The sequence below is a fragment of the Colobus angolensis genome, unplaced genomic scaffold (assembly GCF_000951035.1).
Source record: "Colobus angolensis palliatus isolate OR3802 unplaced genomic scaffold, Cang.pa_1.0 Scaffold81, whole genome shotgun sequence".
NCBI classification, from domain to species: Eukaryota; Metazoa; Chordata; class Mammalia; order Primates; family Cercopithecidae; genus Colobus; species Colobus angolensis.
This window is the reverse complement of record NW_012121932.1, coordinates 11,271,353-11,294,191: the sequence shown is the minus strand read 5'-3', so window position 1 is coordinate 11,294,191 and position 22,839 is coordinate 11,271,353. Positions and strand designations below refer to the sequence as shown.

The window sequence follows — 22,839 nt, the reverse complement described above, 5'->3', positions numbered from 1 at the left end:
GATGGTCTCGATCTCCTGACCTCGTGATCCGCCCGTCTCGGCCTCCCAAAGTGCTGGGATTACAGGCTTGAGCCACCGCGCCCGGCCATTAATTACCTTTTTCCAATCATCAGTACATTTATAGTAGAATTCAGATGATCTTAAGTACCATTTGCTCTTACTGTGTCTTCAGATTCTTCTTTTTCTTTTCTTTGACTTACTTATTTTTATTTTTATTTTATTTTACTGTTTTCTGGGACCAAGTCACATTCTGTTGCCCAGGCTGGAGTGCAGTGGCATGGTCTCGGCTCACTGCAAGCTCTGACTTCTGGGTTCATGCCATTCTCCTGCCTCAGCCTCCCAAGTAGCTGGGATTACAGGTGTGTGCCACCACACCCAGCTAATTTTTGTATTTTTAATAGAGATGGGGTTTCACCATGTTGGCCAGACTGATCTTGAACTCCTGACCTCAAGTGATCCACCCACCTCTGCCTCCCAAAGTGTTGGAATTACAGACGTGAGCCATGGCACCCAGTCTTTTCTTTGATTTAATAATTATCTTACAATGATAAAAGGATGATATGCACATGATAAAAATGATCTTAGCCATTGTTTTAGTGCATATGGACACAATATATCTCCTCCACCACCAACTAGAGTCTGAGGCAGGAGGATCACTTGGAGCCAGAACTTTGAGACTAGCCTGGGCAACAAAGCGAGACTGTGTCTCTATTAAAGAGATAAATTATATCTTCATATATGTATTTTTAAAAAGCTGCCAAATGTTTCCAAAGTGATCATATTATTTTACCTGCCCACCAGATTTTTACTGTTTCTATATCCTTGCCAACGTTTGGTATGGTCAGTCTTTTTAATTTTAGCTGTTAAAATATATATGTAGTGGTATTGCATTGTGGTTTTAATTTGTATTTCTCTAATGACTAATGATTTTGGACATCTTTTCATGTGCTTATTTGCTCTCTGTGTTTCTTCTTTGGTGAAATTATTTGTTCAAATCTTTTGCCCAGTTTTTTGCTCTCTTTCTGAGTTTGAGAGTTCTAATAGTCTGGATCCAGTTTTTTGTTTTTTTTTTTAATGGAGCATACTTTTAATGTTGTATCTAAGAACTCTTTGCCCAACCCAGGGTCACAGAGATTTTTTTTATTTCTTTGTTTTCTTTTAGAAGTTTTGTAGTTTTCAGTTTTACCTTTAAAAATCTATAATCCCTATTGAGTTAACGTTTGCATATGGTGTGAGAATCAAAGTTCATTTTTTTTTTTTTTTTTTGAGACAGAGTCTCACTCTGTCGCCTAGGCTGAAGTGCAATGGTGCGATCTTGGCTCACTGCAAGCTCCACCTCCCAGATTCAAGTGATTCTCCTGCCTCAGCCTCCTGAGTAGCTGTGATTATAGGTGCCTGCCACCACGCCCAGCTAATTTTTGTATTTTTAGTAGAGACAGGGTTTCACTATATTGGTCAGGCTGGTCTTGAACTCCTGACCTCAGGTGATCCACCCACCTCGGCCTCCCAAAGTTCTGGGATTACAGGCGTGAGCCACTGTGCCTGGCCCTAAAGTTTATCTTTTTAATATGAATATCTAATTGTATAAGCAGTATTTATTGGAAAGATTATTCTTTTTCCACTCAGTTGCTTTTGCACCTTTGTCTAAAATCAGTTGCCTCATGTATGGGGCTATTTTTGTACTCGCTATTCTGTTTCATTGATCTGCTTGTCTATTTTGATGTCAATACCACATGCATTGGTCACTGGAACTTTTATAAGTCTTGAAGTCAGATAATGTAAGTTTTCCAACTTTATTCTTCTCAGAGTTCTTTTGGCTATTCTAGATGCTTCGTACTTCCATATGAATTTTAGAATCAACATCAATTTTTACAAAAATGCCTGTTTGTATTTCAGTTGAGATTTTGTTGAATCTGTAGATCAGTTTGAGAAGAATTGCTGTCTTGACAGTATTGAGCCTCCAATTCATGGACATGGTATAACTCTCCATTTATTTGGATTTTCTTTCAGCAGTTTTTGAGATTTTGGTATATACATCTTACATATTTATTAAATTTATCCCTAAGTATTTCATATTTTTGATACTCTAAATGGTATTTAAAATTTTTAAATTTATAATTGTTTCTAATGTACTGAAATGTACTTGACTTTTGCATATTTGATTTTTTTTTTTTTTAATCCTGCTGTCTTGCTATGTAACCTATTTATCTGGTAGTTTTTTTTGTAGATTCCATAGTATTTTCTTCATAGATGATTATATTGTCTATGAAGGCAGTTGAACTTCTTTCTTACCAATCTGGATGCTGTTTATTTATCTTTCTTGTTTGTTGCATTGGCTAGAACCTCTAGGACAATGTAGAATAGATGTTGTGAGAGTGGATGTCCTTGCTTTATTTCTGATGACCCAATGTGTCCTGAATTTTTTAGTGCTATTGTATTTTTAAATGATATTCCAATGACTAAATTCTAGATTTGCTGCCAGTGCCTCAATATCATGTTTAATATGATCAAACATATGATCTTCTGTTGTAATATAAATTACAGAACAAGGTAATTCTGAATTGTTCCATTTATGTTCCTGACTGTTGAAACTATTTAATTTTAAACTTACAACTTAAAATAAAAGATTATTGTATATTAGTATGTTTTACATCTTAAAAAGTCAATGTGATGAGTATTAATGTAAGAATTAATGGTCTGCTTAATATTATGAAAGAAAAATCACTAAGTAATTTTGTCGTAGTTGGTTCAGATGAAGCTTTTACATAGACTTTTGAGGGTAGAATCTCTGTGATAGTTTTATAGTAAGTTGGGATTGTGTTTATTTGTGTTTTTACTCGTAGGTTAATAGTCCTAGGATGGATCTGACTCTTGCTGAACTTCAGGAAATGGCATCTCGCCAGCAGCAACAGATTGAAGCCCAGCAACAATTGCTGGCAACTAAGGTAGGATCTTCTTTTTGTTTTTGGAGATGAAATCTCACTCTGTCGCCTAGGCTGGAGTGCAGTGGCACGATCTCCGCTCACTGCAACCTCTGCCTCCTGAGTTCAAGTGATTCTACTGTCTCAGCCTCCCAAGTAGCTGGGATTACCGGCAGATGCCACCACACCTGGCTAAATTTTGTATTTTTTGTAGAGATGGGGTTTCACCATGTTGGCCAGGCTGGTCTCAAACTCCTGACCTCAGGTGATCCGCCCACTTTGGCCTCCCAAAGTGCTGGGATTACAGGTGTGAGCCATCGTGCCCGGCTGGTAGTATCTTCTTTTAAAAGACCTAACAGGCCACTCTTGTTAATGTATGTGTAAGGCTATTTACGTTCTACCCCCGTTAAGCCAATTACCTCACAGATATGAGGTGACATTGTCAACCCCAAAGCCACCTGCTGTTTGGTGCTCTCTTTAAGTCCTTACTACAGCATTTTGTAGAAATCCTTATATCATGGTAATTGTTCAAGATCTTCCTGACTCCTGATTCTGAACAAGATTAACTATGCTGTGCTGGTTATCAGTCAGACAGGAAAGGTGGAAAGAGCCCTTCATCTTTGCTCCTAGGAACTACTGTGGGCCACAGCAAGAGGAATATTAAAGTTCTAACATGGCATGGTTAATCTTGGATCAGAATAATCTAATACTGTCCCCTTCTGGAACTTGGCACCAATAATGGGCTGCTTGCCTTTTTTTGGGTAACATTCTTTATCCACAAACTAACCCTAGTCCTGGCCTTGAACAAGGAAATTATAAGAAGCCACTCTGTTACCATCAGAACTGCTGCTTCTCCTGCCAGCCATAGGCTTCCAATCTGACCCAAAAGCCAACAGACCTTTCTCTGTAAAGGGCTACATAGTAAATATTTTGGGCTTTGCAAGCTTTGCTGCCTCTGTTGCAACTACTTAACTCTGTTGTTATAAGCTGTCATGGATAATGGGTAAACAGATGGTGTGGCTGTGTCCCAATAAAACTTTACTTAAAAAAACAAGATAGCAAGCTGGATTTGGCCTGCAGGCTATGGTTTGTCAAACCCTGGTCTTAACACCCAGGATCCACAACTGACCAGTCCTTTAGTGATTATAAGGCCACTGAAGCAGGGGTAGACACTTGTTGGTTTGTCATGGGCAAAGTTACACAATAGGGCTTTGAAATAATGGCCAGGAATTCTTCAAGGCAGTTCTCAACACGCAGTGTGGACTTCCATTTCATACTTTCTAGGGTTCCTGTGTATCCATTTCTGTTTGTAATACCAGACCCCAGTTTTTCCAAAATCATGTATATCATTGCTTCTCAAACTTGATGATACATGCGAATCTCCTAGGGATCGTGTTGAAAATGCCTATTCTGATTCAGTAGGTATGAGTTGAGGTTTGAGCTTCTACATTTCTCACAAGCTTCCAGGTGATGCTTATGCACATTACATTGAGTAGTAAGGATATATAGTCAAATAAAAAGGTTGGTTGTTGAAGAATAAATCTCTAACCTTTTTAGTCTTCAAGGACTAAAAAACAAGTGCTTGTGGGGTTTTTTTTTTTCCTTTTGATATGGGTTCTCACCGTGTTGCCCAGGCTGGACTTGAATTCCTGGGTTCAAGTAATTCTCCTGCCTTAGCCAGGGTTTTTGTTTTGATTATTTCCATGTTACTTACATGTTTTAGGTATATTAATCTAAGAACTAGTTTACCTGTGATTATAAATTGTGTGGCTCTGTTACTCAGTTTTAGTTAAAAATTTTAATGTAATAAAAACAAAATTTCTGCTATAACAAAAGTACCTTGGGGCAGGGGAAAGAAACAGTTTCGGATTCCATAATTGCAGCTTTCTAAAGGTGTTAAATATTTCTTTAGCTCTTTTCAGTGACCATTTGTTGAGAATATACTACATAAAATACCATTCAAAGACATTTACATTTCACATTTCATTTAATCTTCACCGTAGTAACATTGGTAGTTACTATTGATCATCCCCGTTTTATAGATGAAGAAACATAGACTTGCATACTTAGTGAGGTTATGCAGTTTGTTCAAGGTCTCATAACTAATAAGTGGCAGAACTTGGGTTCGAATCTAAATGTACTCCAAATCTTACATATTTAAATACTTTCTTATAATGCTTCCCATTTCTACATGAGCTGCTTTTTAAAATTGTTGCGACAGTTTATGAAAACTAGTTCAAGAATCGCTGCATCCTTGCTGCATAAGAACCACTTGGGTTAAAAATACTGATTCCTGGATCTTATCCCCAAGATTCTAGGGTGGGCTCAGGAGTATCTGTTTTGAACAGACTTCCAATGTGATTCTGATGGCAATGTTTAGGAAGAAGGTGAGAACAGACCAGGGTTACAAGTGTACCTCAATCTCAACATCTAAGTGTTGCGGTTAGGCTATTTTGAGCTTAGTGGTATACCTACCTAAAATGACATACCTAATGATTACTTTTATTTTTAGGAACAGCGCTTAAAGTTTTTGAAACAACAAGATCAGCGACAACAGCAACAAGTTGCTGAACAGGAGAAGCTTAAAAGGCTAAAAGAAATAGCTGAGAATCAGGAAGCTAAGCTAAAAAAAGTGAGAGCACTTAAAGGCCACGTGGAACAGAAGAGACTGAGCAATGGGAAACTTGGTGAGTTGTTCCTCATAGATTTACTTTTTTCTACATTTTTTGGTCTGGTTTTTTTTTTTTTTTTTTTTTGAGACAAGGTCTTACTATGTTGCCCAGGCTGGTCTTTTTTGAACCCTGGCCTCAAGTGATCCTCCCACCTCAGCCTCCTGAGTAGCTGGGGTTACAGGTGCAAGCCACCATGGTTGATCTGTAGATAACTTTAAAGGGAATCTTTCGAAAAAAATATTATTCACTGCAGTTTTGATGCCGCAGGTTCCTCTGAATTGGATTCAGCTGTTGAATGTTTTATACAGGATTTCTAAGATACCTTTGGAAAATGTGGTATTTTTTCCCCTCTTAACATTTTTTGACTGAGAGTTTGATGAAGGCAAGGATTTTTATTCATGTAATAGCTCCATCTATTACAATATCATTTTAATCAGAATGTTAGTGATTTAATAGACCCACCTAATCTTATAAAATTGAAAGTTCTAAAGAGATTTTCATTGTTTCTAAAATTTGGAGTTTAATAATATTTTAAATGCAAATTCCGATAACGATACATTGAGATTGAAGCACAGAGATTTAAAGATGTCTCTGTTGATTTCAGTTGCTTCTGAAAGAAATAGGTTGCTTCTAGGACATTCTGAAAAATTTTTCTACTGTTTATTAGAAAGTTTATTGTAAAGCCCGGTTTCCTGGGAAGTGGTCCATTCTTATTTTTCTTTTCAACTGTTGTTGCTATTCTCTCTCTCATCTAGTGGAGGAAATTGAACAGATGAATAGTTTGTTCCAGCAAAAACAGAGGGAGCTCGTCCTGGCTGTGTCAAAAGTAGAAGAACTGACCAGGCAGCTCGAGATGCTCAAGAACGGCAGGATTGATGGCCACCATGACAATCAGTCTGCAGTGGCTGAGCTTGATCGCCTCTATAAGGAGCTGCAGGTAGACCGTAGCTGTTTGCCAAATGCTGTACAACCTCCTTTCCAGAAACAGAGTTGCTCATATAAGTAGCAAGAGGTGCTAGATTTCAGTTGCCTTTCCTTAAAGAGAAGGCAGGTTGTGGGGGGAAGCTAAACTCCAGAGAATCCAGAGTAAACTTTATAGTACCCCAGACAGGAAATTTGAGACGTTCCTCATAACCACAGCTGGTGGTCTTGCACAGGTGTCACTTAATTTTAAACCATGAGATGAGAAGTGTGGAGGGACCTCATATTTTTAGAAATTATGTAATAGTTAACCATGTGATTAACTGTTTGAGACATTTTCTTCCTACTCCTTGGCTACCTTTTTTCCCCTCTCTTTTATTCAGCTAAGAAACAAATTGAATCAAGAGCAGAATGCCAAGCTACAACAACAGAGGGAGTGTTTGAATAAGCGTAATTCAGAAGTGGCAGTCATGGATAAGCGTGTTAATGAGCTGAGGGACCGGCTGTGGAAGAAGAAGGCAGCTCTACAGCAAAAAGAAAATCTACCGGTAAGTGGGCCGTTTTGTAATGGTTTGGGGGAGGAGGGAAAAGGATGACCAGCCCGGTGAGGTTACTCATAGGCACCTTCTTCAGAATCATTACTCAGTGTGCCCTCAGAAAACAGACGCTGTTTATGGATCCTCAAAAGACAATCTGCTGCTTTTTTACTTTTTAATGTTATTACCTGTGTTTTGTCTTTCTAATACTTGTAATAAAGTGTGGGTGAGAGTTCATTGGGGAGTGTTTATTTTGGAATGTTTTTTTGTAGACTCTGTGGCTAGATTCTGAAAGTCCTCATTTTAAAAAAGAAAATGTCACATCTTAGTTTCTAAGTCTGATCTCCTGAGGTGATTTTTAATACTGAAGGACCTGTGCTTCTTTCCTAAGGTTTCATCTGATGGAAATCTTCCCCAGCAAGCCGTGTCAGCCCCAAGCCGTGTGGCTGCAGTAGGTCCCTATATCCAGTCATCTACTATGCCTCGAATGCCCTCAAGGCCTGAATTGCTGGTGAAGCCAGCCCTGCCAGATGGTTCCTTGGTCATGCAGGCTTCAGAGGGGCTGATGAAAATACAGACACTGCCCAACATGAGATCTGGGGCTGCTTCACAAACTAAAGGTAAAAAGTCCTGCAGAGCCTAGTTCTTTCCTATCCCCACTATTCTTTCTCCTAAGTTTGAGTTTTAAAAAAATCTCTCTTTGTGTTCATTATTCATGTTTGAATTCTAAAAATCCTTTTGTATTCTTTGCTAGTGTAATGATAAGTTAAAAAAATTAAAATTGATACCATAGTTGTACAAAGATGATTTTTCTTAACCCTAAATAATACAATTCTATTCAGGAAATGAAATAAAATACAATATCTTTATAAAGCTGAAAATTGTTTTAAAAAGTTCCTTCTTGTTGCTAAAGAAATTTTGATCTGGTATTAATAACTTGAGAACTTTTCTTTTTGTGTAAAAACATATGTAAGTGTTTGTGGTGTCATCTTTACAGAATGTGAGGTTCTGAATCTATTATGTTGATGAGTGGTGTTAAATATTCATATCTGCTTACATGTGAGAATTTGCTGATAATTTTTAGAATAACATTAAACATATTGGGAGATTAAAAGTGAAAATAGCAGAGGCTCCTTGTGTTAGTGATCTTTGCGTTCTGTATACTTCTCAGATACATGGAGAGGTGCAAGCCAGTGTTTTGTAATGGGAGGAGAAAGTGTAGGGAGAATTGTAGGAAAATTGGGGGTAAAGCATCCTTTAATGACCTTACCATTCAGACCCCTGGACAGAAGAAGTAATAGCTAGTGTTGTCTCTGTTCTCTAACCGTTATCATGTGCAAAAAAATAGCTGATTTTCAAATTATTTGTTATTTTCCCATAATTACTACTGTGAAACAATAGTACCATGCAGTCTGGATTTTATTGTGGAAAGAGTTATATTTGCTTTGTTTCTGTGAGTAAAAATGAAAGCGGTGGCTTTTGAAATTTAAGTATCTGTGTAGAAAAAACCTGAATATGCTGAGCTGTGAAAGACTGCAGTTGAAGTCCTAGAGTAAGAGTCCACATATTTACTGTTGTGCATGTGTCACTTAAAATACCATTTATAAAATACACCTTAGACCCTTAGGTCTCTTGAATTGGAAATTATTTTCTGGGTGTTATGGTGATGTTTTCTAATACAATGAAGAATAATGTGTCTTTGCTGGTTCAAGCAGACTTGCTGTGACTACTTTTAAATTGCTTGAGTAAAGTACTAAATGAGAAATATAAAATATAATACAGTATTTTCTAAGTAAATTTTTTGGGGATGTTGTGAGTCTGGAATTTAAAGCTGTTTTTAGAGATTGAAAGTCTTAGTAGTAAAAATCATTAAAAATATCTTTAGAATGCTGAGTTATTTGTAGCTGCTTTTCTGTATTTTAGGCTCTAAAATCCATCTAGTTGGCCCTGATTGGAGTCCTTCAAATGCAGATCTTTTCCCGAGCCAAGGCTCTGCTTCTGTACCTCAAAGCACTGGGAATGCTCTGGATCAAGGTGAGATTTATTTGTGCTACTCTTGGACATTAAATTTTGGTCATCTAAAAGGTGCTGTGTATTCTTTTTAGATAGTTCATTTTCTTTCCTGTCCTTGTCCTTTCCTGTCCTTGTCCTTGTCCTTTCCTTTCCTGTCCTGTGCTTTTTGTTTTGTTTTTTTTTTTTAAAGACAGGGTCTCACTCTGTCACCCAGGCTGGAGTGCAGTGGTATGCTCATGGCTCACTGGTGCAGCCTCCACCTCCTGGGCTCAAGTGATCCTCCTACCTCAGCCTCCCTAGTAGCTGGTACTACAGGTGCATGCACCATGCCTGGCTAATTTCCCTATTTTTTGTAGAGATGGGGTTTCACCATGTTGCCCAGACTGGACTTCTGGGCTTAAGTAAACTACCAGCTTCCACTTCCCAAAGTGCTTGGATTACAGGTGTGAGCCACTGCACCCGGCTGATAGTTCATTTTCTAGTGTGTTAACACTAGGGACAATATTTAACAGTATTTAATTTATTTCCAGAACACCTTAATTTAGCAGGAGAACTCAGGTGCGATCATTATAGTGCTTGGGTTATCCTTTTATTAATTTAATTAAAAAATAGGAACGTGCTTTGTTGACACAGATTTTCAGGAAGATTTAGGAGAGAGAAACTTATGAGTGAATGAGATATTTTATTCCAAACAGTTTGAATGTCATTGTGATTTTTTGGTCTTTAGTTGATGATGGAGAGGTTCCACTGAGGGAAAAAGAGAAGAAGGTGCGTCCGTTCTCAATGTTTGATGCAGTAGACCAGTCCACTGCCCCACCTTCCTTTGGTACTCTGAGGAAGAACCAGAGCAGTGAAGATATCTTGCGGGATGCTCAGGTACCTACAAATATCTGGGTTTTACAATTTAATAGTAATTCTATAATGTAATGTTTAGAAGGGATAAAGTATTATGTGAGGGAGAGCAGAAGAAACAGGATGTACCTAGGAGATTAGAAAATACATTAGCATTCTGTTATTTTAATTTCTCTTGCGTGAGTCTGTGCTCTCACACCTGGTGGGAGAATGACTGACGTGCTTAATTTGGGTCATATTTCGTGTGATTCTCTAAAAAGTATAAGTGCATCAAAGAACACTGTATTTGTATTATTCAAGTATGTTATTTCTTCAAAATTACAAAATTACAAAATGAATTTTCTGTAACTGTTGCAGTCTTAATCCTTGATAACCAGGTTGTGTGTGAGTGCTTCAAGTTAGGTGTGTTTTATTACAGTTGTCTAGATTGCATGAAATTCCAGTGAACAAGAATGGTTTCCCATTATTGATGCCATCTGAGTATCAAAGATGACAGCAAAAGTTTTCAAGTGGGCACTTAAATGTATTAAAATTGCCCAGATAGGAAGTGGAAACAAGGTGGAAGTCATAAAGGGGAGAGATTGTATTGTATTTATGAAGCTCATTATTAAATGTGAGTAAATACAGAGATTTAAAACTAGTTAACAGCCAGGCATGGTGGCCCACACCTGTAGTCCCAGCACTTTGGGAAGCTGAGGTGGGAGGAGGATCACTTGAGACTAGGAGTTCGAGACCAGCCTGGGCAACAAAACGAGACCCTGTCTATACATAAATAAAAGAAATAAATATATAAAAACAAAAACTAATTAACAATTAAAAAATATGAGTTAATATATATATATTATTTTCCGAGATGGAGTCTCACTCTGTCGCCCAGGCTGGAGTGCAGTGACGTAATCTCGGCTCACTGCAACCTCCACCTCCTGGATTCAAGTGATTCTTCTGCCTCAGCCTCCCGAGTAGCTGGTACTACAGGCGCCCACCACTATACCTGGCTGATTTTTGTATTTTTTTTAGTAGAGATGGGGTTTCACCATATTGGCCAGGCTGGTCTCGAACTCCTGACCTCGTGATCTGCCTGCCTCGGCCTCCCAAAGTGCTGGTATTACAGGCATGAGCCATTGCACCCTGCCAGAGCTATTATTTTTATGGTGTATACTTACATTTGTGAAATTAGGTTATCTAGAACATCCTGTGTACCCAGTTATATAGTATTTTAACTGGCTTTTTATGTGTGTGTTACAGGCTGCAAATAAAAGTGTGACTAAAGTACCACCTCCTGTTCCTACAAAACCAAAACAGATTAATTTGCCTTATTTTGGACAAACTAATCAACCACCTTCAGACGTTAAGCCAGATGGAAGTTCTCAGCAGTTGTCAACAGTTGTTCCGTCCATGGGAACTAAACCAAAAACATCAGGGCAGCAGCCGAGAGTGCTGCTGTCTCCCAGCATACCTTCAGTTGGCCAAGACCAGACCGTTTCTCTAGGTTCTAAGCAAGAAAGTCCACCTGCTGCTGCCGTCCGGCCCTTTACTCCCCAGCCTTCCAAAGACACCTTACTTCCACCCTTCAGAAAACCCCAGACCGTGGCAGCAAGTTCAATATATTCCATGTATACGCAGCAGCAGGCTCCAGGAAAAAACTTCCAGCAGGCTGTGCAGAGCGCATTGACCAAGACTCATACCAGAGGGCCACACTTTTCAAGTGGTAAGGTTCTTCATGTTCGTAGGTGACGTGCTTAAGTTCTACACCAGAGCTGCCATCTCTCAGCAGACCGCAAAATAATCCCTATTTTGACTGATGCTAAGGGTTTTTAACTGTGGCTTCTGTTCTTTACTGGGAGTTTGAAAGAGTGCTTGCTAAATGTCTGCTCCTACAGTAGTAGGCACGAAAGATAATAGATGAATAAAGTGTGGTCTCAAGTCTGGAGGGGCTTATTGGTGAGTGGGAACCAAATATACATGGGTCATTACAGTGCAGAAGGAAGGTGTATGTCTTCACTGTAGGTTGACTAGATGTTCTTGTCACATGGAGTCTGGGGGGGCAGAGGACTGGACCACTGCCCTGTCTGTGTGTGTGTGTGCCCGTGCGCGTGCGTGTGTATATATATACGTGTATGTGTGTGTGTATGTGTATGTGTGTGTGTGTGTGTGTATAGGTATATACGTGTGTATATGTGTATATATGCACATATACACATATAAACATACATAGACATGTATATGTAGATATATATAGACACACATCATACACATGTGTGTGTGTGTGTCTATGTGTCTATATGTCTTTATATATATAATTATTATTATTAAAAATATCCTCTACTGTGACTGGGCGCAGTGGCTCACGCCTGTAATCCCAGCACTTTGGAAGGCCAAGGTAGGCAGGTCTCCTGAGGTTGGGAGTTTGAGACCAGCCTGACCAACATGGAGAAACCCTATCTCTACTAAAAATACAAAATTAGCTGGGCATAGTGGCACATACCTGTAATCCCAGCTACTCAGGAGGTTGAGGCAGGAGAATCGTTTGAACCTGGGAGGTGGAGGTTGCAGTGAGCCGAGATGGTGCCATTGCACTGCAGCCTGGGCAACAAGAGCGAAATTCCGTCTAAAAAAAAGAAAACATGCATGTATTCTCTACTGTATTTTAGAGTCATTGTAATGAGGACATAGCCACTAGCTAAATGTAAAAACAGAAGGTTAGTTCGTGTTAAACATACACAGTTTGGACATTTGTTGGGTTCTTTCTAAATTATTACTTCATAGGACTAGAATAAAACTGACCATGTTTTAATTGAATGAAAATAGCTTTGTAGTCATGAAATAACAATGTAATTGTGACCTAAGATGCCATAATTGAAATTAGACTGCAAAGAATCAGTATATATGCTACCTCTTACTCTTTTCATGGGTCTTTGGTGAAAATGGAATAATTTGGGAATTAGATAATTTTAATATAATCAGAATGTTAACAGGGAATATCTTTGGTAACTATAAGTGGTTCTTAATAATTTTATAAGCCAAATAGAAGTTCTCACTTTAAAAAGTGAAAGATGTTTAGTTTTAATCTGGACACATAAGAGGATTATCTGTTTTCATTGGTTCTAAATGTTTTTCACATTTTGTTATTTTAAATTTGGATGCTACAGTCAGTGATTTATTTTGGAGACAGAGTCTTGCTCTGTTGCCCAGGCTGGACTGCAATGGCGCGATCTCAGCTCACTGCAAGCTCCAGCTCCCGAGTTTCATGCCATTCTCCTGCCTCAGTCTCCTAAGTAACTGGGACTACAGGCGCTTGCCACCACGCCTGGCTAATTTTTTGTATTTTTAGTAGAGACAAGGTTTCACCGTGTTAGCCACGATGGTCTGGATCTCCCGACCTCGTGATCCTCCCGCCTCGGCCTCCCAAAGTGCTGGGATTACAGGCCTGAGCCTCCACTCCCGGCCACAGACAGTGATTTCTTAAAATTGGCAACATTTTCTTATTGTTTCATGAGGTACGGTGCATGTTACACTCTGGGGGGGTTTTGATTCTGTAATAAGTTTATTATGCAAAGATGGGTTCCCTGCTTTGTAATTTGTTATTTTTAAAGATTAATTATATTTGAAGGGGATTGTGTAGTAACAACTATGAAATTAAAAGAGGCTTTAGTTATTGTTAGCTGTTTCTGTTTCTTGCCAGTTTTGTTTAATTAATGCTAATCAGGGCTTTTTTTTTTCCTTTTCCAATTAGTATATGGTAAGCCTGTAATTGCTGCTGCCCAGAATCAACAGCAGCACCCAGAGAACATTTATTCCAATAGCCAGGGCAAGCCTGGCAGTCCAGAACCTGAAACAGAGCCTGTTTCTTCAGTTCAGGAGAACCATGAAAACGAAAGAATTCCTCGGCCACTCAGCCCAACTAAATTACTGCCTTTCTTATCTAATCCGTACCGAAACCAGAGTGATGCTGACCTAGAAGCCCTACGAAAGAAATTGTCTAATGCACCAAGGCCACTAAAGAAACGTAGTTCTATTACAGAGCCAGAGGGTCCTAACGGGCCAAATATTCAGAAGCTTTTGTATCAGAGGACCACCATAGCGGCCATGGAGACCATCTCTGTCCCATCATACCCATCCAAGTCAGCTTCTGTGACTGCCAGCTCAGAAAGCCCAGTAGAAATCCAGAATCCATATTTACATGTGGAGCCCGAGAAGGAGGTGGTCTCTCTGGTTCCTGAGTCGTTGTCCCCAGAGGATATGGGGAGTGCCAGCACAGAGAACAGTGACATGCCAGTTCCTTCTCCTGGCCTTGATTATGAGCCTGAGGGAGTCCCAGACAACAGCCCAAATCTCCAGAAAAACCTGGAAGAACCAAATCCAGAGGCCCCCCATCTGCTTGATGTGTATCTGGAGGAGTACCCTCCATACCCACCCCCACCATACCCATCCGGGGAGCCTGAAGGGCCAGGAGAAGACGCAGTGAGCATGCGCCCGCCTGAAATCACCGGGCAGGTCTCTCTGCCTCCTGTAAGTAGTGTGCTATCTCATGGCCTTTTCTGGAGTCCTTTACTTGGTTATGGTCTTCTTGGTGGTCACGTTCTTCTTCCCAGTTTGCATTTTTATTTTACGATTCCCTTGGCACAGAGTGGATCTTATAAATGTTTTCATAATGCAATTTATTCAATATAAAGAACATTTTTCTGTTTTAGAGAGAACCCGTTTATTTGTGAAGGAAACAGAGTTTTGTTCTTACCCCTGTAAACACTGCATTTGCTGTTTCTTCTCTAGCTGATGTCACATATTTAGGGAAGCAGCACTCGACCGGGACTCAAAAGACCTGGGTTTGAAACTTTTGATTACTAGCTTGGCTGTGTGAAATCAGGCAGATGGTGTAACTTCTCTCATTGGTGATGTCAATCTTTTTCAAAATTTTCTAGCGGTGAAATTTTAAAAAATGAAATGTTAGGTGAAACCTCAAACTTAAAACAGTGGTAAAATTGGAAGGGTTCTGGATGAAGTGAGGGCAGGGAGAGGTAACTGGGCTGAGGGGCCCCTCTTCAGCCTCTTCTTCCCCTTCAACAAAGTCTGAAAATCAATCTCTGGTGAACTTGGTGATCCCTAAGATTTTTTTGTACTTTAACATACGAAAGTTATTCTAAAATTTTGTATGTTTTGACTTGAGTGCACCTTCCACACTCCTTCCAAATGGTAAGCTTTTGTTTGAAATTTAAGCTTCAGTTCTCTCACTTTGAAATAGGTGACAGAAAATAAAAATCCCAGAGTGTCTGAATGAAGTATGCTTTTTCATAGTTTAATTTGAAGCCACTTTGCTTCAGTAAGCATGAAAGGAAGTAGAATGCTGAACTATGAGTTTAAAACCTGGTCAAAAGCAAAATAGCATTAAAAGAATTTTTTGTAAATGTACTTTGCATTTGATTCCTTGTTATCTTTTAGATATGATAGTATTCAAAGATAATGATTATCCAGAGTTATTTTTAGCAATTGGCTGCAGTAAATGTTTGCTTAAAACTTTTATGTACTAAACATTTGAAGCTAGAAAAAAAAGTTTTAAAATAGAGGTTAACAGTTTTTAAACAACTCTGTGGCTCCTAAGTTCCAAGGCTTGATTCTCTTTGAGTTTTAAACATAAGAAAAGAAGGAAGTTTTATGCCACATTGACCAAAACTAATCCACGTTACAGCCACTTGTTATTTTCTGGCCTTTTTGTTGCTGTGTCAAAATAATCCACATTTTCCAGGAGAAAAAAGGAAAAACAGAATTGGTAAAAATATCATACTTTCTTTTTAATTAAGATTCTGCTGTTCTTTTCCTAGTAAAGTGTCTTACTTTTTTCTTCTCGTTTTAAGTAAAATAGAAGCAACTATTTCGTACATTCTTTAACAGTGGGATTGGCAAGTGTCATTATACTGTACTGCTTATGATTTATATTAACCACAGTCAGCATTCAAAGAACAACATTTTAGCCGTTGCACATTGTGAAGTATATTGTCACTTCATGTTTTTTAAAACTTGGCAATTTTCCACATCTGAGATAAAATGAAAGAAGCATGTGGAGTACATGTATCACACTTCACGACAGTAAATGTCTCTACTTTGTGGGGTGTGTTTAAGAAACCTGTTTTATAAGATGTTGGATCTAGTCTTTAAAATTTTGCCTTTTTTTTTTTTTAAGCCTGATTCATTAAAAGTTTAAGGTGATAGGATTTCTTCTTGTTATACCTAAGACAGACTAACAATCTGTATTATTTACCTTAATTATATGCTTTCCTCTGAGGAGGCATTCTGGTGTGAAATGGTTAAGATGGCAGACTTTAAAGAAGCCAGCTTACCTGGATTTGTGTCCCAGCTCTGCCATTTACTAGCTGTGTGCCTTGGTTTCCTTATCTGTAAAGTAGGGATCATAGGGTTTTTGTGAGGGTTAATGAATAATCATTTAATATAGGTTAGCTGTTGTAGTTCTGAACTGTGCTGTTGCCCACTTGAAGAGAGTGGAGTTTGCTGTACTATATTAGGTAGGCAATCTAAAGACCAGTCTTGGCTAATTCTGATACTTGACAGAAAGCTGGCCTATTTGCCACTTCTAATTATACTCTTAGTTTAATTTATACTATAATGTATTACCCAAATGTAATTACGTTAGTTTTTTTAAAGTTATGTTCCTCCAACTTTGCTCCATGGTGTTTGTTAAACACTTTGTGAAAATTCATTACGCTGCATATTAGTTTTGTATACGTTTCTGAATAATGTTATACTTCAATAAAATGTGCCAAATCTATGTTGTTAAAGTTCCTCTCACTAATGTAGCTGAGAAGTCATTCCTTCCCATTTGTTGATGTTGTTCTCTTGCTTAGACCAGGATCCTAAATTTTCCACCCATTTTCTTTACAGGGTAAAAGGACAAACTTGCGTAAAACCGGCTCAGAGCGTATTGCTCATGGAATGAGGGTGAAATTCAATCCCCTTGCTTTACTGCTAGATTCGTCTTTGGAGGGAGAATTTGACCTTGTACAGAGAATTATTTATGAGGTATGATTATAATTAGTAAATTTCTAAATATGACCTTGTATTTTGTTTTAAAGCTCTAATTAGAAAACTACTGTAGAGAAATTGTATTTTAAAATTGTTTTCCTTTTAGGCATTGTGGGGTTGGGTTCAGGAACTCTTGGGCATGCTTTAGAATAGGCTATGCTATTTTAAATTCTATGCTATAGAATTGTCATCATTTGGAAGTTCAGTTTTCACTTGGAGTCCTCTAGAGTACTTTTCTTTCTTAAGAGAGATCATGACTCCGCTTTGGAAATTGTTCGTGTATGAATTTGTACTATACTGTATTAGGTTAGAGATGCGGTCTCTACTTTTAGAAGCCTATTATTTAAAATATTTTTAGTTGACTTTTTTAAATTTTTTTTTTCTTTCCATAGCAAATGCAGCTTCTACTTAGAAACTAATTTGTGGTGAGAAGTTGGGAGGATAAATAAACAAAAATGACTATAAGGATATAGTTTCTCGTGCTACTTTTTTTTTTTTTTTTAAAAAAAACCTTTTTATAGTGACTGCCTACTTAATGTGGTTATTCTGTCTGTCTTATTTCTAGAATTGTTCTTGGTATAGTTTTCTTGGCTCCTTTAGGTTTTAATTATGATTTTTAAAAGTGTCACAAGAGTCTGTTTCTGTCCTCTTGACCCTAAAGTAACCAGTTAGTAGTGACAGTTCAGGTGACAAGAAACTAGAGTTATGTTCGCCCTTCTTATTGATATAGGTTGATGACCCAAGCCTGCCCAATGATGAAGGCATCACGGCTCTTCACAATGCTGTGTGTGCAGGCCACACAGAAATCGTGAAGTTCCTGGTACAGTTTGGTGTAAATGTAAATGCTGCTGATAGTGATGGATGGTAAGATTTTCTTTTAAACTCCAGTCAAACTTCAGTTGCGGGAATCGGTTTATAAGCAGTGTCATAGTGCTGTTGGAAGACAAAGAAGTATGTCAGTGTATGTCCTTGAGCTTGTAATCTAGCTAGAGAAATGTGGTATCTATTTTTGAGGAATTAACATGTGTTCATGTAACAGTCATCTCATTCCCATCCTGGAAGTAGGTAGAGTTTTAACAAGTTTAGTAGTTAATGATAAAAATAAGTGTAACAAAGTAGTACGCAGTTAATTAGCATCCTTAAGCAAAGCTTAAGAGAGAAGTGCTGATTTAGGCAAGGTATCCCCAAGCCCCTGAAATGGTTCACAGTCTTCAGTATTTTAATGTCCATTCTGTATCTCCAAGAGGGGATTATAACTTGCAACATATCCCAAATATATTTGACCATGGAATCTGTTTGTCATGGAACCAGGGTGTACATAAAACACAAGCAGTACTACAAGTGATGAGTATTGTTTGCAGGATAGGAGAAATGTTAGTCAACATTAAATAATAACAATAAAGGTCCTAATAAGATCCTGTCACCCCCAAAACTAGCAGAATAGATAGCAAATTTTGTATTTTATTTTTAAAAAAGTTTTAAGTTATAATGTGTTACTTTTGTGGAAGAATACAATTTACTTTTTTCTTTATAGGATTTAAAAAAGTTGTAATCACACTATATTTACTCCAATATTTTAGTTTCACAACTTGTTTTTCTCATAATATGGAAAATAGTTATGATATAAAATTCTCATGTATGCATATATAAATTGCATGCACACATACATACATCTCAGTTAGCTTCATATTACTCTATCACATGACTGCATACTCATTGTGACAGTCTCCCTTTTATTAGACATTGAGATTGTTTTCCAATTTTTGTTTTAATGCTTGGAGAAGCACTTTGGTTATAATTTTTAAACATTTATATTTTAATGTGTGTCCACTGTGGAAAACATGCAAAATAGAAATAAGAGGAAAACAAGCCACCTGTATCCCCACAGTGTACAGGTAAACACCATTCATATTTTAATATATTTTCTTCAGGGTCTTTTTAAAAAAGTTATTTTTATTTTTATTTTTGTAGAGACAAGGTCTTACTGTGTTGCCCAGGTTGGTCTCGAACTCCTGGACTCAAGTTATCCTCCTGCCCCAGCCTTTCAAAGTGTTGGGTTTATAGGTATGAGCCACCGTACTTGGCCCAAGCTCTTTTCATATGCTTTTCACAAATGTAGTTAAGCTCCTAACATATGTAATGTTTAAGCCTATCTTTTTAGTTTAACATTATAGCATAAACAAAACAAATTCTTACTGTGTCATAATGCCCTTGTTTTCCTAACGTTGGGCATTTATATTGTATATAATTTTTCATTATTAAAGAGCATGCAATGAAACAATCTATAGTAATATTTGCCGAACTATTAGTAATAATGTTCTGGCCAGGCATGATGTCTAATACCTGTAATCCCAGCACTTCGGGATGCTGAAGCGGAAGATCACTTGAGCCCAGGAGTTTGAGATCAGCCTGGGCAACATAGAGAGACCCTGTCTCTACAACAAATTTTTAAAAATTGGCTAGGTGTGCTGGTGTGTGCCTATAGTCCCAGCTATTGGAGAGGCTGAGGTGGGAAGATTTCTGGAGCCTGGAGGTCAAGACTACAGTGAGCCGAAATTGCATCACTGCACTCCAGTCTGGGTGACAGAGCAAGACTCTCAAAAAAAAAAAAAAATCTGGAACGGGGAATTAAAAAAATTTTTTTTCTTTCTTTTTTTGTTTTTTTGAGTCAGGGTCTTGTTCTGTCCCCCAGGCCAGAGTGCAGTGGCATCATCTTGGCTCACTGTAACTTCTGCCCTCTGGGCTGAAGTGGGCTGAAGCAATTCTCCCATCACAGCCTCCCAAGTAGCTAGGACCACAGGTGTGTGCCACCACACCTGGCTATTTTTTTGTATTTTTAGTAGAGATGGGATTTTGCTGTGTTGCCCAGGCTGGTCTTGAACCCTTGAACTCAAGTGATCCGCCCTCCTTGGCCTTTCGAAGTGCCAGGATTACAGGAGTGAGTCACTGTACCTGGCCAAAAAAGAAAAAAAAAATAATAAGTTTTTCTTTGAGACAGACTCTTGCTGTGTCACCCTGGAGTGCACTGGCATGATCTTGGCTCACTGCAGCCTCCGCCTCCTGTTCAGGTGATTCTCATGCCTCAGCCTCCCCAGTAGCTGGGATTACAGGTGTGTACCACCACGCCCGGCTAATTCTTGTATTTTTAGTAGAGTTGGGGTTTTACCATGTTGGCCAGGCTGGTCTCAAACTCCTGACCTCAGGTGATCTGCCTGCCTCGGCCTCCCAGAGTGCTGGGAGCCACTGCGCCTGGTCTTTTTTTTTTTTTTTTCAAGTCTGTATACCCAAGGAGAATAAAGAGGAGAGGAAACAGTAGAGAAACTAAATCTTATGTACTTCAGAGCCTGATTAACAGTTTCAAACTCACCTTCTGAGTTTGGGCAGTGGTACTGGCTCTTGTTATACCTTTACTATTAGTCTAGGGTCGTTTATAATCTGTTATAAAACATTTGAGATGCTGGAGAAGGTTCTCTTTAATGGTATTAATAAATTGCTGCTGACCAGTTACCTATAGTAGATTGAAATGTGTGTATTTTACAGTCACTGTTCTGGTCTCAATTGATTTGACAAATTTTTTCAATTAAAATTTATTTTAACTTGGGATTTAACAAATATAAAAGTAGTTCATATATGCAACTTAATTCCTTCAAAATTGGTAACAATAAATAGATATATTTAAAGGCCAGTGTTTTGAGTGAAGGTGTATAACTTAAATAACTTAAGGACTGTTAGACCTTCTACTCTGACAGAAAGAATTAGGCTGGGTGCTCCAGAACATAGAATTAAATCCATTTAAATATTGTTTTTCTTAAATTTTTATACAGATTTCATTTCTGTTTATCTACATCCTTGATTCTTCTCACCCTTTGCCAAGCTCCCAGCCACAGTGTGGTCCATGACTCTCTGAAATTTTCATTTGTGGCTGTAATTCTTTGATGGGTTCAATAATCTATGTTGAACTGGTTTTTAAAAAACTGTTTAAGAGGTTTTCAGAAGAAAGATTGGTAGATGAAAGACTCAACAACTTTCTTTCCAGATATCTTATCACAGCAGGTGTCATTCAGTTTAGGAAAACAGTTCTAGCCCTTGTGTCTTGCTTCTCAGGACTCCATTACATTGTGCTGCCTCATGTAACAACGTCCAAGTGTGTAAGTTTTTGGTGGAATCAGGAGCCGCTGTGTTTGCCATGACCTACAGTGACATGCAGACTGCTGCAGATAAGTGCGAGGAAATGGAGGAAGGCTACACTCAGTGCTCCCAGTTTCTTTATGGTATGTGACAAGTAGAACTAAATGTATTGATTACTGCATTCATTTATTCATATCTCCAGGGTATAATTCAATAAGTATGTTTGTTTGGAAAAAATCTTATATTATCCACAGTCTTGGACCTTGAAAATACAACAGCCTTGGTCACAGATAATACAGCTTCTGTTTGTATGCTTAGAAACAGCTATTGTCAGGGACTACTTCAACTACAAAAGACAGTGCTGCAGCATCTGACCTAGTGGTGGTGTTAATGACTCTACCATCAAAAGACCCTCTATTAAGGCTTTAGTACTTATAGATTGATGGTGTATCCTTGCAAATAAGTAAACAGATCCCCCTCTCCAAACAACATGAGCAAGAGAAGTGCAGGATCAGTTTTAAGAACCCAAATGGTCCAAGGTTTCCTAAAAATCAAACTTGTCATACAGTGAAATAAAGGCAACATATATTTTGGAGCTGTCTTTTATTTTTTTTCTCTTTTGTTTTCTTGATTTTGAGTTTATGGTTCTGATTGCTACCATCAGATCTGTACCTAGAGGAAAATGGACTTGAAGTTTTAGATGGATATATGTTGATTGGCATTTGTATTTACAAGGAAAATTTTTTTTGTTTACAAGGCTTAGAAGTTGAGGTAAATTTTCCTCTTCCGTTAGGCTTAAGAGGAATTAAAGAAGGAGGGAAGACAGAGACAAATGAGGAGGTCCCAGAACTCCATACTGCTCAAGTTTTCAGTTAACTCCTTTCCCAGTTGATTGGAAGACCCCTAAGGGTAAAACAGATGCCTCTGCCCTCTGTGCTGAACACTTTTCCCTCTGTGTCTAGGCCTTTTTCCAGGCCCTAGTCAGAGAACCACAAACCTCAAATTCCCTTCTTCATCTCTCTCAGCTGGTAGTTTTTATTGTTGATATTTGTGATTATTTTATTTTATTTTTTTAGAGGCGAGGTCTTACTCTGTCACCCAGGCTGGAGTGCAGCAGCATGGTCATGTGCAGCCCCAAACTCCCAGGCTTAGGTGATCCTTCTGCCTCAGCCTTTCAAATAGCTGGGACCACAGGCATCTGCCACCACATCTGGCTGCTTTTTTATTTTATTATTATTTATTTATTTTTGAGGTAGGGTCTTGCTGTGTCACCCAGGTTGGAGTACAGTGGTGCAATCACAGCTCATTGCAACCTTGACTGCCAGGGCTCAGGTGATCCTTCCACCTCAGCCTCCAGAGTAACTGGGACTACAGTTGTGCACCACCACACCCAGCTAGTTTTTGTATTTTTAGTAGAGATGGGGTTTTGCCATGTTGTCGAGGCTGGTCTCAAACTCTCGAGCTTAGGCAATCTGCCTGTCTTGGCCTCCCAAAGTGCTGGCATTACAGGTGTGAGCCACCATGCCTGACCTTTTAAATTTCCTTTGGAGATGGGGCCTCACTCTGTTGCCCAGGCTAGTCTCAAGCTCCTGGCCTCACAGAATCCTCTTATCTCAGCCTCCCAGAGCTGAGATTACAGGTGTGAGCCACATGCCCAGCCTTTTATGTTTTGTTTTGAACTGTGGACCATAGAATATTTTGATATAGTAACATATTAAAAAAATTATATATAATAAATATAAATTAATTTATTATATGAGACAT

At 38.5% G+C, this 22,839-nt stretch overlaps 1 protein-coding gene across 1 annotated transcript in view; it reads left to right on the top strand.

Annotated features, from left to right (window-relative positions):
• The window catches only part of TP53BP2 (tumor protein p53 binding protein 2), a 46,653-nt gene that overhangs the window by 16,089 nt on the left and 7,725 nt on the right, over positions 1-22,839 (top strand). Inside the window, exons 5-16 of the mRNA XM_011929495.1 lie at positions 2,844-2,945; positions 5,434-5,608; positions 6,349-6,530; positions 6,898-7,062; positions 7,442-7,670; positions 8,974-9,084; positions 9,791-9,939; positions 11,161-11,623; positions 13,649-14,424; positions 16,807-16,944; positions 17,678-17,811; positions 21,052-21,218. Coding sequence (XP_011784885.1) covers positions 2,844-2,945; positions 5,434-5,608; positions 6,349-6,530; positions 6,898-7,062; positions 7,442-7,670; positions 8,974-9,084; positions 9,791-9,939; positions 11,161-11,623; positions 13,649-14,424; positions 16,807-16,944; positions 17,678-17,811; positions 21,052-21,218 — 2,791 coding nt within the window. The remainder of the gene's footprint in view (positions 1-2,843; positions 2,946-5,433; positions 5,609-6,348; positions 6,531-6,897; positions 7,063-7,441; positions 7,671-8,973; positions 9,085-9,790; positions 9,940-11,160; positions 11,624-13,648; positions 14,425-16,806; positions 16,945-17,677; positions 17,812-21,051; positions 21,219-22,839) is intronic.